The sequence below is a fragment of the Rhamphochromis sp. 'chilingali' genome (genome assembly GCF_963969265.1).
Source record: "Rhamphochromis sp. 'chilingali' genome assembly, chromosome: 3".
Classification (NCBI taxonomy): Eukaryota; Metazoa; Chordata; class Actinopteri; order Cichliformes; family Cichlidae; genus Rhamphochromis; species Rhamphochromis sp. 'chilingali'.
Genome location: NC_137931.1, coordinates 15,877,293 through 15,889,972, shown reverse-complemented (window position 1 = coordinate 15,889,972; position 12,680 = coordinate 15,877,293). Strand labels below are relative to the sequence as shown.

At 39.7% G+C, this 12,680-nt stretch overlaps 1 protein-coding gene across 1 annotated transcript in view; it reads left to right on the top strand.

The window, feature by feature from the left end:
* LOC308393546 (dedicator of cytokinesis protein 9-like) overlaps positions 1-12,680 on the top strand; it is a 56,826-nt gene that overhangs the window by 28,134 nt on the left and 16,012 nt on the right. The window contains exons 7-34 of the mRNA XM_080877401.1: positions 196-330; positions 476-650; positions 923-978; positions 2,384-2,458; positions 2,555-2,695; positions 3,344-3,688; positions 3,779-3,861; positions 4,441-4,563; positions 4,656-4,735; positions 4,831-5,018; positions 5,585-5,650; positions 6,289-6,381; positions 6,917-7,028; positions 7,203-7,321; positions 8,046-8,132; positions 8,243-8,332; positions 8,476-8,591; positions 8,731-8,800; positions 8,887-9,012; positions 9,402-9,473; positions 9,568-9,714; positions 9,941-10,024; positions 10,116-10,227; positions 10,320-10,498; positions 10,649-10,762; positions 10,903-11,014; positions 11,253-11,383; positions 12,522-12,636. Of these exons, the coding sequence (XP_080733527.1) occupies positions 196-330; positions 476-650; positions 923-978; positions 2,384-2,458; positions 2,555-2,695; positions 3,344-3,688; positions 3,779-3,861; positions 4,441-4,563; positions 4,656-4,735; positions 4,831-5,018; positions 5,585-5,650; positions 6,289-6,381; positions 6,917-7,028; positions 7,203-7,321; positions 8,046-8,132; positions 8,243-8,332; positions 8,476-8,591; positions 8,731-8,800; positions 8,887-9,012; positions 9,402-9,473; positions 9,568-9,714; positions 9,941-10,024; positions 10,116-10,227; positions 10,320-10,498; positions 10,649-10,762; positions 10,903-11,014; positions 11,253-11,383; positions 12,522-12,636 (3,346 nt within the window). The remainder of the gene's footprint in view (positions 1-195; positions 331-475; positions 651-922; positions 979-2,383; positions 2,459-2,554; positions 2,696-3,343; positions 3,689-3,778; positions 3,862-4,440; positions 4,564-4,655; positions 4,736-4,830; positions 5,019-5,584; positions 5,651-6,288; positions 6,382-6,916; positions 7,029-7,202; positions 7,322-8,045; positions 8,133-8,242; positions 8,333-8,475; positions 8,592-8,730; positions 8,801-8,886; positions 9,013-9,401; positions 9,474-9,567; positions 9,715-9,940; positions 10,025-10,115; positions 10,228-10,319; positions 10,499-10,648; positions 10,763-10,902; positions 11,015-11,252; positions 11,384-12,521; positions 12,637-12,680) is intronic.

Genomic DNA, 12,680 nt, shown 5'->3' with positions numbered 1-12,680 from the left:
AACTACTTTTCCCTGCATCCTTTTTTCTCCTGTGAACATATGGAACTCAGATTAGTCTTTGTGTGTGATAGCTCAAAACTTTGCTTACTTTTTCAGTTTACCCACAAGCTTTCCCATGCTCTCTCTCCGTTCTTTAGTATTTTTTAGAGAAAATTAGTCCATTAGGAATGTTAACATTCTTTATTGTCATCATAGTCCTTCAAGAGGAGGTACTTCCATCTGGCTCAGCTGGGGGATGGGTCTTACAACCTCAACTTCTACAAGGATGAGAACACCTCCAAAGATCCCAAAGGAACCATCTTCCTTGACTCATGCATGGGAGTTGTTCAGGTAATGGTGAGCTGTGGTGGTGGTAGTGATGGTGGTTAAACTGAATGCAGCAAAAGGAAAGTTAGCATTCTGTTAGCTGTCCACTGGAAACAAAAAGATTAAAACCACTTTTACAGAAGCTGTGTTTGTGTTTCTTCTCTTTTAGAACAGTAAAGTGCGTCGATTTGCCTTTGAGTTGAAGATGCAGGATAAGAGCACATTTCTGCTGGCTGCAGACAGTGAAGCAGAGATGGAGGAGTGGATCACTACCCTCAACAAGATTCTCCACAGCAGCTTTGAACAGGCCATGCAGGAGAAAAAAAATGGCGATCTGAATGATGGTATGTATTTTTTAACACTTTGTCGGAATTATTTATATGTTTTATTGTCTGCCTGCCTTGTGTTTGTAATTGCATTTGTTTTCATCTGATTATATTTTTTGAAGCTTGCTGCACCTGTGGGATTCTTCGATTTGCTGAAATGTACTTCTTTAACTTTATAACCCATGTTTTTACTTCCTTTCAGTTATCCTTCTGAATACAAGAGACCAATGCATTACTATGTTTTATGCAGCAGCCACAGCTAACAGACCTTATGTTGATCTCTCCAGCAGATGAGGAACATGGAAAAACAGAACTTTCCACTGGAGATTTTCAAGAAACCTTTCAGGTATCTTGTTAGTCCATCAGAAATAATATTAATGGTTGGCATGTACAGTACCAGTCCTCATACTGTGGATGTATACTGAATTTTTGATGTTTGAGAGATCACTTGGAGCCTGTCTGTATTGTAACTATGGCCTGACCATTAGGCCAGCTGTTTCAAGGATCCAGGCCTCCACATTTTCCTCTTTGTGCTTACCAAGGAAACATCCAATATAATGTGCTAGATCTCTAAAAATGGGATTTAGTAGTCTGGGATCACACTTGAGACTCTAGCACTTGTGACACTATAGCATATGCTATGAGCTCCTCTTTATGGCTGCCGGTGCTGCCTGCCCTTTTGTTGAGTCACGGTGGGGGCCCTGGGCATTGATGGAGATCTTCCTGAATGTTTGGGGATCGGTACGCAGGTGTTTACTGCTTTTTGATCTTCGCTGTTGGTTGTAGCCACTTGGTGTTTCTGGGCTGACTTTAATCTCAGAATTCTGAGATCTGTGGGGATTTCTTTGCCTTAGTTTTATGTGAACAACAACATAGTGGGAGCTACCCAGACCTCATTGTGATTCCCGATTCAGATGGAGATACCCTGAAACACAACTTCAAATAAATCCTAATGGTTTGCTAACACAGAAGGCAAAGCAGTTTTACATTAAGTAATGTCTTAGCATTGCCTTTACAGGTTTTTGCATTGCCCCTAATTTAAAAGCACTGTGTTGTTAGGTACTGTATATGCTGTATAAAATGTATTTAGCCAATGTCAGTTAAATTAAAAATCTTTTGGAAGGATAAATGATCAGAATCGGAATACTTTAATAATCACTAAGGAATTAGGTATGATATTCGTTACGATGATAGTTTTCAATTCAATTCAATTCAATTCAATTTTATTTATATAGCGCCAAATCACAACATAAGTCGCCTCAAGGCGCTTCATAGATACAGAGAAAAACCCAACAATCATATGACCCCCTATGAGCAAGCACTTTGGCAACAGTGGGAAGGAAAAACTCCCTTTTAACAGGAAGAAACCTCCGGCAGAACCAGGCTCAGGGAGGGGCGGCCATCTGCTGCGACCGGTTGGGGTTTCAAAAGACGATATAATGGGGAAGTAGATGCAGAACATTGCTACACTGTGCATTTAGTGATATTTCACTAAGAGTCTGCAATATTGGTGAGAAAACCACAACAACCCTCTATGAGAAAGCACTTGGTAATAGTAAGAAGGAAGATCCAAAACTGGACCCAAGGCAAGCTTGGGAGTGAAGCAAAAGAGAAAAGACATACAGTATCAAGAGAATACTCAACTGATGCCACATCTTCAAGATCTCCAGATGTCTAAAATGGACAACATAATTTGTTTGTTACTACTTTATAATTGGAAATGCATTCTTATTTTGCTTTGTTTTTCACAGACTGCCAGAGATATTGAATCTAAGATGAGAAGTGAAGCTCGCCTCAAGCTGTTCACTCTGGACCCTGACACTCAGGTATTGTCTGATTTCTCAGTAGCATCGCTGTGACTGATATTTTTGTTGTGGCAGCAGATAATTTAAGCCTTCTGACAGCAACTCTTATTTCCACAGAAACTAGACTTTTCTGCCATTGAGCCTAATGTGCAACAGTTTGAAGAGAAGTTTGGGAAAAGAGTCCTGGTCAGCTGTCATGACCTGTTGTTTAACCTGCAGGGCTGTGTTGCTGAGAATGATGAAAGGCCAACAACTAATGTATGTATCAGTGAAAACCCAGCAGTCAAATGCAGCTGCTGGATGTGTCTGTATTTGCACACAAACTTTCAGCTTAACAGACAAATATCCTTTGGCAAATGATGGTGAGGTTTAAATCACTTAAGAAGATCACAGACAATTCAGATGACCCACTTGGCTGGCCCCCATCAAAACCCCGCAGTGTTCTCTACCATGGAAACCAGCTTTGGCCTCCTACCATGCATTAGCACCAGTCTGAGGCTGGTTTCCTGTCGTCACTCCAAGGTCTCTGTCTCTGACTCTAACACTCAACGCTCAGCTGGGACAATACAGCCATTAGCTCTTGAGCTGCTCTGAATGCATGCACACACACACAAATGGTGTTGTGTAATGGAAAAGCTTGGTGGAAAGAGTGAAAGGGAAGATAAATTACCTCAATGGTACATTTAGTCTTAATGGAAAATCAGAAGTGCATTAGGAGAATGACTATCCCTTAACCCTGGAGAACCCATGGGGTCAGATCCGACCCCATTGGTTTACTAGGGAAGCCATGGGTTCAAATTTGACCCCATGGGTTCTCCAGGGTTAAATTGCAGCTTTCTTTTTACTTTTTTCTTACACTGCATCTCTGTCTCAAAACATTTTCCCTCCTGTCCTCTATCGTCAAAGGTGGAGCCGTTCTATGTGATCCTGTCCCTCTTTGACGTCCAGAACAACAGAAAGATCTCGGCCAACTTCCATGTGGATCTCAACCACCCTTTGGTTCGACAGATGACATCCAGTCATGGTAGTGGATCCAACCAGCAAATCAGTGGCAGCAGTAATGATAGTGTTTTGGAACACAGGTTAGCTAGTGGGCTCCCAGAGGGGGCTGTCCGGTATCCCAAACAGGGTATATTCTCAGTCACCTGCCCCCATCCAGAAATCTTCCTAGTGGCCAGGATTGAGAAGGTCCTACAGGGAGGGATCGCCCATTGCACTGAACCCTACATGAAGAGCTCTGACTCTGCTAAGGTACATTTATATGAAGATGAGGATATGAAGTGTATTTTTCTTGTCTTATGCTGGTAATTGCCAAAATAAATCCCCTGTTTTCTTGTGTAGATGGCTCAAAAGGTGCTAAAGAATGCCAAGACAGCTTGCGGCCGACTGGGCCAGTACAGGATGCCATTTGGCTGGGCTGCAAGGTATAAAGCCACCTTATACTTAAACCATCAATTTACCTATTCAATTCAGTGTTAGATGATAGTCTTGATCTCAGGTTGCAGAAGCCGTCGCTCAGTGAGATGCTGGTGTATATAATACCATCAAAGACAGTCCCTGGTGCTGATCTAAATGTGTGATGAGAGAGGGCTTATAACAAACAACTGCTCACCTCTCGTGCTATGCCTTCATGGGTTGGAAATAGGAGACGATAAGTAGTCTGGTTTCTTTAAAAAATGTAATCCAGCTATGAGTTTATACATATTTTATGTACAATATTAATGGTAGGTGGAGGGTTGTTTTGTTTTTGCTTTGAGGATTTGTGGATTTTGTTAACTTTGGCTTGACTTGCTAGTATAACGCTGTTCCTGTTTCTAATGTTGTTGTAGTTGAGGAAAATAGGGAGTTATAGTTGAAATACAGCAACCAAACCAGGTGAAAAGTGTGACTAAAGGAAAGACTTTCTATAGGAACACACGTTATTAAACCAGTATTGTGGAACTTAGATGTGCTCATCAGTAATTTCACTTATTTTTATTTTTTGGGTGTGTCTATCTCCCCAGGCCTGTGTTTAAAGATGCATCAGGCACTTTAGACAAAAGTGCACGATTCTCAGCTCTTTACAGACAGGACAGCAGCAAGCTGTCAGATGAGGACATGTTCAAACTGCTTACCGACTTCAGAAAGTACGTTCTTTCTCTTATCTAGTCACTTGTTTCTCTGTAACATGTTTTGATACAGTTTTGCAAAAAATTATTTGTTTCTTTGTTCCCAACAGACCAGAGAAAATGGCTAAGCTCCCTGTGCTCTTAGGGAACTTGGATGTAACAGTTGACAGTGTGCCCCCAGATCTAACCAGTAAAATCTTCAAATTTATAACATAACTTCTGAGTATCTATTTACAGTTATCAAATTGTATCCACAAGGATTCTGACTATCATTCCTTCCTGTAGATTGTGTCACTGCCTCCTACATCCCTGTGGGGAACTTTGAAGGAAACGGGCAAAGCAGTGCTCTTCTGGAAGTGGAGGAGTTTGTGCCCTGTATTGCTAAGTGTTCCCAACCATTCACCATCTATAAAAACCACCTTTATGTCTATCCAAAACACCTCAAGTACGATGGGCAGAAATGCTTTGCTAAGGTACTCACAACAAGGCTACATCAAAATAACTAATAATACAAGATACCTTTGATTTTGAGCTGTTGGTCGATGCATGACCCTCACAAACACTGCTTCATCTTTTAAAGAGAAACTTCTAAGACAAATCATTTTAGGAAATAAATGGTTTTGTTTGGCAGATATTCTGTTTAGCCTATGAAACTAACTGGGATCTCTTTCAAGCTCTTCCAGTCAAGCTGCAGAGCTGGATAGTTATCATAATGCACAGCAGCTGCTTCTGATTAGTGCATCAATACAAGATTGTTACATTTACTTTCACTAAGTCAGCTCCAAACAGGAAACCGACCGATCTTATTTCCCTTGCGCCTTCTTACTCTCTTTCAATTTATTGTGAGCTCTCAGATCTTTACAGATTTCTCCCTCCTTTTATTGTAACAAGCGGGTAAGTCTATTTCACAGTCTGAAATAGACTCAGAGAGGCAAAGTAGGAAAAGTATTTGCTGGTAAATTGCTTCTATGTGACCTGGGATATCGTGGAAATGTGTCTTACTTTTCTCTTATGTTCTATCTGTTTCTTCCCTCTTCAGGCAAGAAATATTGCTGTTTGCATTGAATTTAAGGATTCTGATGAGGATGAAGCCCAGCCGCTGAAGGTGCATTTATATGCTATATAGCATACTTCCAAGGCAGAACATAAAACTACGAGATGTAATAGAGGCATATACTTAGGTCACTTTATTTAGACACCCGGCAAGCTCTAAACAAGAAGACAAAAGACATCAACACTCAAGGGTTCACGGGTGCACTTTAGACTAATTGATGTCCTCTCCAAGAGAGGGTACTTTTCCTAAAATAGATATTAGCTAATTACAATGCACAAGCCTTGCACAGATATTATCACATTTGGCTATTTAAACAATTACTAAGCAGATCTCAAAATGTTCTCTTGCAACACTTATGTAATAATCATCATTATCATCATCTTAATCATAATAATTAATAATAGTATGGCTTTGAAGCCTTTATTCTTTGACTTGGTGTTGAATGTTAGGTCTTAACTTAAATCTGCTTTGTATTGACTACAGACTAGTTTGTTTTGACTTGGGTTTCTTTGCCTTGACTTAGAATTAATCTTAGGGCTTTGCAATCTTGACTTTGGATTGTTCATCTTGACAGCTCAAACTAGCTGATAAACCAACGACCACAACATATTAAACCACACGATGAGCATGACAAGATATCCGCCTGTCCTCACATGATTTCTTGCTCCTACTTTTTGAATCTACTGCAGTGCATCTATGGCTGTCCTGGAGGGCCTCTATTTACTAAGCAGGCATATGCAGCAGTCCTCCACCATCAGCAGAACCCTGAGTTTTATGACGAGGTATTTCTCTGCTCATGTTATTCACAATCAGAGTTTAATAGATACAATGGCTTAATAGGGCTGCATGTCATATCAAGAGGGTCCTGAGTTTGCCTCCACCATCAGAGTGGAATTTGGTTCCTGGGTACTCCGGCTTCCTTCTACAGTCCAAAGACATGCAATTAGTAGGGTTTGGTGAATTGGTGATACTGTTGCCCATAGGTGTGGATGTGAGTGTGAATGATTGTCTGTCTGTATCTGTTGTCCTGTGACAAACTGGTGACCTACCCTGTGGTAGCTGGGATAGAGTTCAGTCCCTCCCACGACCCTGATATGGATAAGTGGAAGAGAGTAAATGGATGGATTAAAAATAGCTACAAACTACCAGCAGAGAGTCAGATATGTTGCACGATTAAGCAATTTTTTTTTCAAACCTTTTTGTTTTTGAAATAACAAAATACTTCTCATTGCCTCTCATGTTGCTTGAGCAAATTTGAACTCTACAACTGCAAAGCTTCTTCGGTATTAGCAAACTATGTTGTTGTGCTCTCTCTAGATAAAGATAGAGCTGCCTACTCAACTGCATGAGAAGCATCACCTTCTCTTCACCTTCTATCATGTGAGCTGTGACAGCAACAGCAAGAAGAAAGACGTGGTGGAAACTCCAGGTGGGCCATCAGTTTAAGTCACATCAACCCTCAGTGAATACGAAGCTGTTTGTGTGTGTAGCAGTTTGATTCAGATACACAGTGATTTAATATTCAAATCTTAATTCTTATGCTGCCTCTATTCCAGTACTGGTGCTATGTTAATGGTGCTGGGTTTTTTTTTTTAACCCTCAGTTGGCCAAGTATGGCTGCCTCTACTAAAGGATGGCAGAGTTATCACGAATGAACAACAACTTTCTGTGGCTGCCAATCTACCTGCTGGGTACCTCAGCTCCCAGGATGGTGTGAACAAGGTAAAAGACAACAACAACAAAAATGAACTTTTATTTTTTTGTAGGTAGTATGGTGTAGACTATAGATAGGTAGTGGACTAGCCTGCCACATAATTCTTTCATAATTCTTTGATTCAGCACTCTGTAGGTTGACAAGTCTCATTTCCATCAAACAGCGTGGCATCCTATCATCCTTTCATTTCTGGTGTCTTGTTTAATTTTATATATTTTGTTTGTATTTTCCTAAAGCTAATTTTAGTATCAACCAAGACAACCAAGACAGATCTGTTAAACATATCCTTATTTGACAACTAAGTGTTATTTACCTCTAGCAAGGTAAGGCCGTAAATCAAGCAGCATATGTAGACAGGAATTAACCTGCTGGGAAATGGTGAAAGGACAATGTGGGAAACCCAGGCTTCTATTCAGAATAATAAAGTGATGAATTTAGCAAGTTGAAACCCAAACATCTGCAATCAGAGGTTATACAGTAGCTATCCATCTTGCTTGAGATAGATATTGATGTAGATTGATATATGTATTGATATATGATATATGTATATTGATAGCATGGGTACTTGCCATGGAGGAACAATAATAATTAAGGCTTATTGTCAATTAATCTGTGATAAACGTTATTATATTATAAATCAGTATATGCAAAAAGAACATCACTGTGTTTATTTGTTGTACTGCAGTTTATACTTAATATCTAGTGCAGTTAATAGTTGTGTACTTGTTGCAGCACTCTGGGTTGGAGATCAAATGGGTGGATGGAGGAAAACCCCTTTTCAAAGTCTCAACTCATCTTGTATCCACAGTTAACACTCAGGTGTGTACACAAATAGCACATATATCCATGCAGTTAATGTTAGCTGCCTACTCACAACGGTTTTATAGAATAAAAAAAATCTAAACATCGATATGACATGTTTCTATTAGGATCAGCACTTGCATAACTTCTTTCACCACTGCGAAAGCATGGAGATGTCAGAACAAGCTTCGGAGGGAGAGCTTGTTAAATACCTGAAGGTATTCAGAGCTCCATTTACTTCTAATACCCTGAGGAAAATGGAACACACACTGTTGAACAATCTTTTCATCTAGCATTTAAGGGATCATGACAGGAAGAGTCCACAGTTATTGACTTTTTTCTTCTTACTTCCCTCTTAAAGAGTCTCCATGCAATGGAAGGTCACGTGATGGTAAACTTTCTGCCCACCATTCTCAACCAGCTATTCTGTGTCCTGACCAGAACCACACATGAGGATGTGGCTGTAAATGTGACCAGGCAAGACACACACACACACACACACACACACACACACACACACACACACACACACACACACACACCCAAATACATAGAACGTCTGCCTTTCAGCGCCACTTTTGAACTGTGTTTTGCTTTTATTTCATTATCTTTGTAGGGTGATGGTTCATGTGGTAGCACAGTGCCATGAAGAGGGACTTGAGCATTACCTGAGATCGTATGTCAAGGTGCTTATTGTCTTATGAATTTTATCACAATGATGATATTCACTGTTTCAGAATCTGACACTCCCCGCCCCCTTCTCTGCACCCAGTTTGTGTTGAAGCCAGAACCCTATTCTTTCACCAATGTAAAAACTGTTCATGAGGAGCTGGCAAAAGCCATGACAGCCATTCTCAAACCATCAACAGACTTTCTGACTAGCAACAAGCTTCTAAAGGTAATTCATCTGTCAAAAGGCAATCAGCAGAAGCTAATTAAAGGAGACTTATAAAGAAAAAGAAAATAATATTTTTAAACTAATCCACAAATCTTTGTAAAATGATTATTTTTTTCAATTTACCTGTAAAAAAAATAAATTAAAATTAAATTAAACAACATAAATAGGTAATACATGATAGTAGATCTACAAACATTATATTCTGTTGCTATGAGTTCTCCAAAATTTACATCTGTTACTGAAATTTGAGAAAATAAATGAATAAATTCTTGTTGACATATTTATGATGTCATTTTCTAGTTCCATGCAACATTCACTTTCAAAATAATTCACATTTTGTACATTCATCGTATTTCTTTCTTTCACTGACACTGTGTTCTGGGTTGCAGCACTCCTGGTACTTCTTTGAAGGTCTGGTGAAATCCATGGCTCATTATCTGATAGAGCACGGGAAGGTTAAGGTAGATCTGTTGTTAAAACCTTTTGTCCTTAAGCCATTTTCTTACAAACGTGACTCCTCCAAATCTTTTTCTTCTTTTCCCATCCTATGTCCAGGTCTCCAGGAACCAGCGCTTTTCTGCATCCTACTACCATGCAGTAGAGACTCTGGTCAATATGCTCATGCCACACATCACCCAGAAATATAAGGACAATCTCGATGCAGCTCGCAATGCCAACCACAGCCTGGCAATTTTCATTAAGGTTGCCACCAGCTGATTATTTTAGTTTATATATTATATTTATGTAGAAATATATCTCAAATTTTCTTTGTTTTGAGGTTAAACATTAAAACATTTTTACTACTTATTGTTTACTACTTATTGTTTATAAAAGACTGAAATGATAAGTTAATTCAACTTCAGAAAACTAAGTGGACTTTTTTTTTTATGAATCTTCGCTCATTATATTTGTTCCCTTTTCCACACAGCGCTGCTTCACCTTCATGAACAGAGGCTTTGTATTTAAGCAGATCAACAACTACTTGAACTGCTTTGTTCCTGGAGACCCCAAGGTTAGCAGGCATAATGTCTCTAAAGATTTGATACAGGTTGTTGAAGTTAATATAAAACCCTAAAATGTACATTCTCTTATGGTTCTTATAGACCTTATATGAATTCAAGTTTGAGTTCCTGCGGGAGGTCTGCAACCACGAGCACTATGTACCTTTAAATCTGCCCATGCCTTTTTGGAAAGGGAGAATACAGAGGTTCCAGGGTAAGAAAAAACCCACAATTTGCACTGACTTCATCTGTACATTGCATCTTTTTTTGCTCTTGCCTTGTCCTGCTAATAAATGCCTGCTACAGATCTCCAGCTGGACTACTTGCTGACTGATGACTTCTGTCGAAACCACTTCCTGGTGGGACTGCTGCTCAGGGAGGTGAGTAGTGCACTTCAGGAGTCCAGAGAGATTCGTCAGATTGCCATCCAGGTGCTCAAGGGACTGATGATCAAACACACGTTTGATGACCGCTATGCTTCCAAAGTAAGTTCTGCAGCTCTTGGCCATTATATTTCTCTTTGGCCATCTGCTGCATTTCCATAAAAGTACATGTTAGATGTAGTTTAACCAGTGACACAATAATTTTTCAATTTGACAGCTTTAAATAATTTAACTCAAGGTTTGTTGTTGCAGAGCCAGCAGGCCAGACTTGCCACTCTCTACCTCCCTCTGTTTGGCCTGCTTCAGGAAAATGTTTATAGGCTTGACATCAAAGAGTCGTTGCCTCTCGACAATCGTAATGTAAATGTAAGCCTGACACCTAGTGGTTGTAAACTGAATGGTAGCTTGCATCTGTAATGCATGCCTCAGTTCTGCAGTTTCTCTCTTTATTGTTTTTAAGTGAGAACTAGAGCACTTCACAATAGTAATTTTAGTTTCTGTCCCAGAACCCACGAGAGGACTCTCCGGTACAGACCTCTATGGTGACTCCTCAGAAACCTGGCAGCTGCATAGAGAATGCTCTCCACAAAGATGTGTTTGGGGTCATCTCTGGAACAGGTGTTTCCCTTCTTATAAGGACATTACTGAGTAATAAAAATGTGTCGAATTTAAATAATTTCAAATAAATAAAATAAAATAAAAATTGTAAATAATTTTCCAATATCATTTAAAATGAATAAACTGTATCTTTAATCATAGTTTACTGATCTTGCACCATGATCACAAATGAAAAATGTGTTTTTGTGGTTTTACTTTTGGTGAAAAACTTTTTTTTTTTTTTACGGTCCCTTTGCAGCCTCTCCTCAAAGTTCCACTACCAATGCCAGCTCAGTTCACCATGCAGACTCCAGAGGCTCTCTGGTCTCTACCGACTCTGGGAACAGCCTGCTGGGCAAGAGCAGTGACAGGACCAACTCTCTGGAAAAGGTAGGTCACCACTTGTGACATGGCAGTTCCTTAGGCACATTTGTTGTTGTTTCTTCTTGATGAAATAAAGATGAGTCAGTGGCATAGAGGAATGTTAACATCACTCTTAAAAAGTCAGACTAACCTGATTAGGATCGGGATTGATAATAAGGGTTGATTAATAAGGAGAATAAAATATTTACTGGTAGTGGAAATTCTGGCCTTATTTGAACTTTGAAAAAGATATAGTCTGCAACATAGAAAACATTTCTCAAGGTTAACAAAAACATAACTATTTGAGAACTACTCAGGTAGACTAGATTAAACCTGGACATCCATCCATCCATCCATTCACTTCCGCTTATCCTTATCCTTATATTATATGTCCTAAACCTGGACATATAATATAAAAATTGCCCCACCTCCCAGAAATATCCAGAGACGGGGAAATAAAAGCCTTGTTTCACGACACAGACTACATTACTCTGTTGGAGTCATAATAGTAACAAAGCAAAAGCAGCATCTGTAAGCTTCAAGGTCTCTTGAGATGTGTCTTTATTTTCTATTATTTTCATACCCACACCCTCCTCCCACCAGTGCTCCATCACATCCCAACTCCACCAAAAGGAGAGATCTACCAGGAGGCATTCTATCAATGTGCTCCCTTTCTCTTTTGAACCCGAACACCAAGTCGCACCTCATCTTAATCATGCAACCAAGCGGGTCACCGTGGACTTCTCTCTCCTCACTGTTCCCCTGCTTGACCTACTGCAGGACAATGACAGTGATTATAACAAGGCAGCTCCAGCCCAGAGGGTGGATGCAAATCATGAGGAAAACTTAACTTTACAAGTATTCTGTTTGACATGTGTGACCCCTTCAGAGTGTTTTTCATATTACAGAGTCTTGCAAATTTGGGATTTGTAAGATTGGCAGACCTTGTTGCTTTTTCACTTCTTTTCTTCTATGCTTTTTAAACCTGGAGTTGTTGTTACTGTCTGCAGTAGTAGACAGGTTTTTAAAGAAAGTATTTGACATTTTTCATCTTTAAAGTTTGGTTTGTTTGAGTGATGGGTTATATCTCTTAAAAGGTTGATTTTTTTCAGTACTCCAAAGATTGATAAGTAAAAGTTTTCTCTACTTTGTTCCTGTGCATCAGAATCCGTGTGCATCAGCCCTGGGCAGCACTGTGCTGCGCTCTGACAAACTGGACCAGGATGAAATCAAAAACCTGCTTATGTGTTTTCTGCATATCCTAAAGAACATGTCAGAGGGTAGGAACCATGCGATTCATATGTGATTTTGACACGTGCTATGG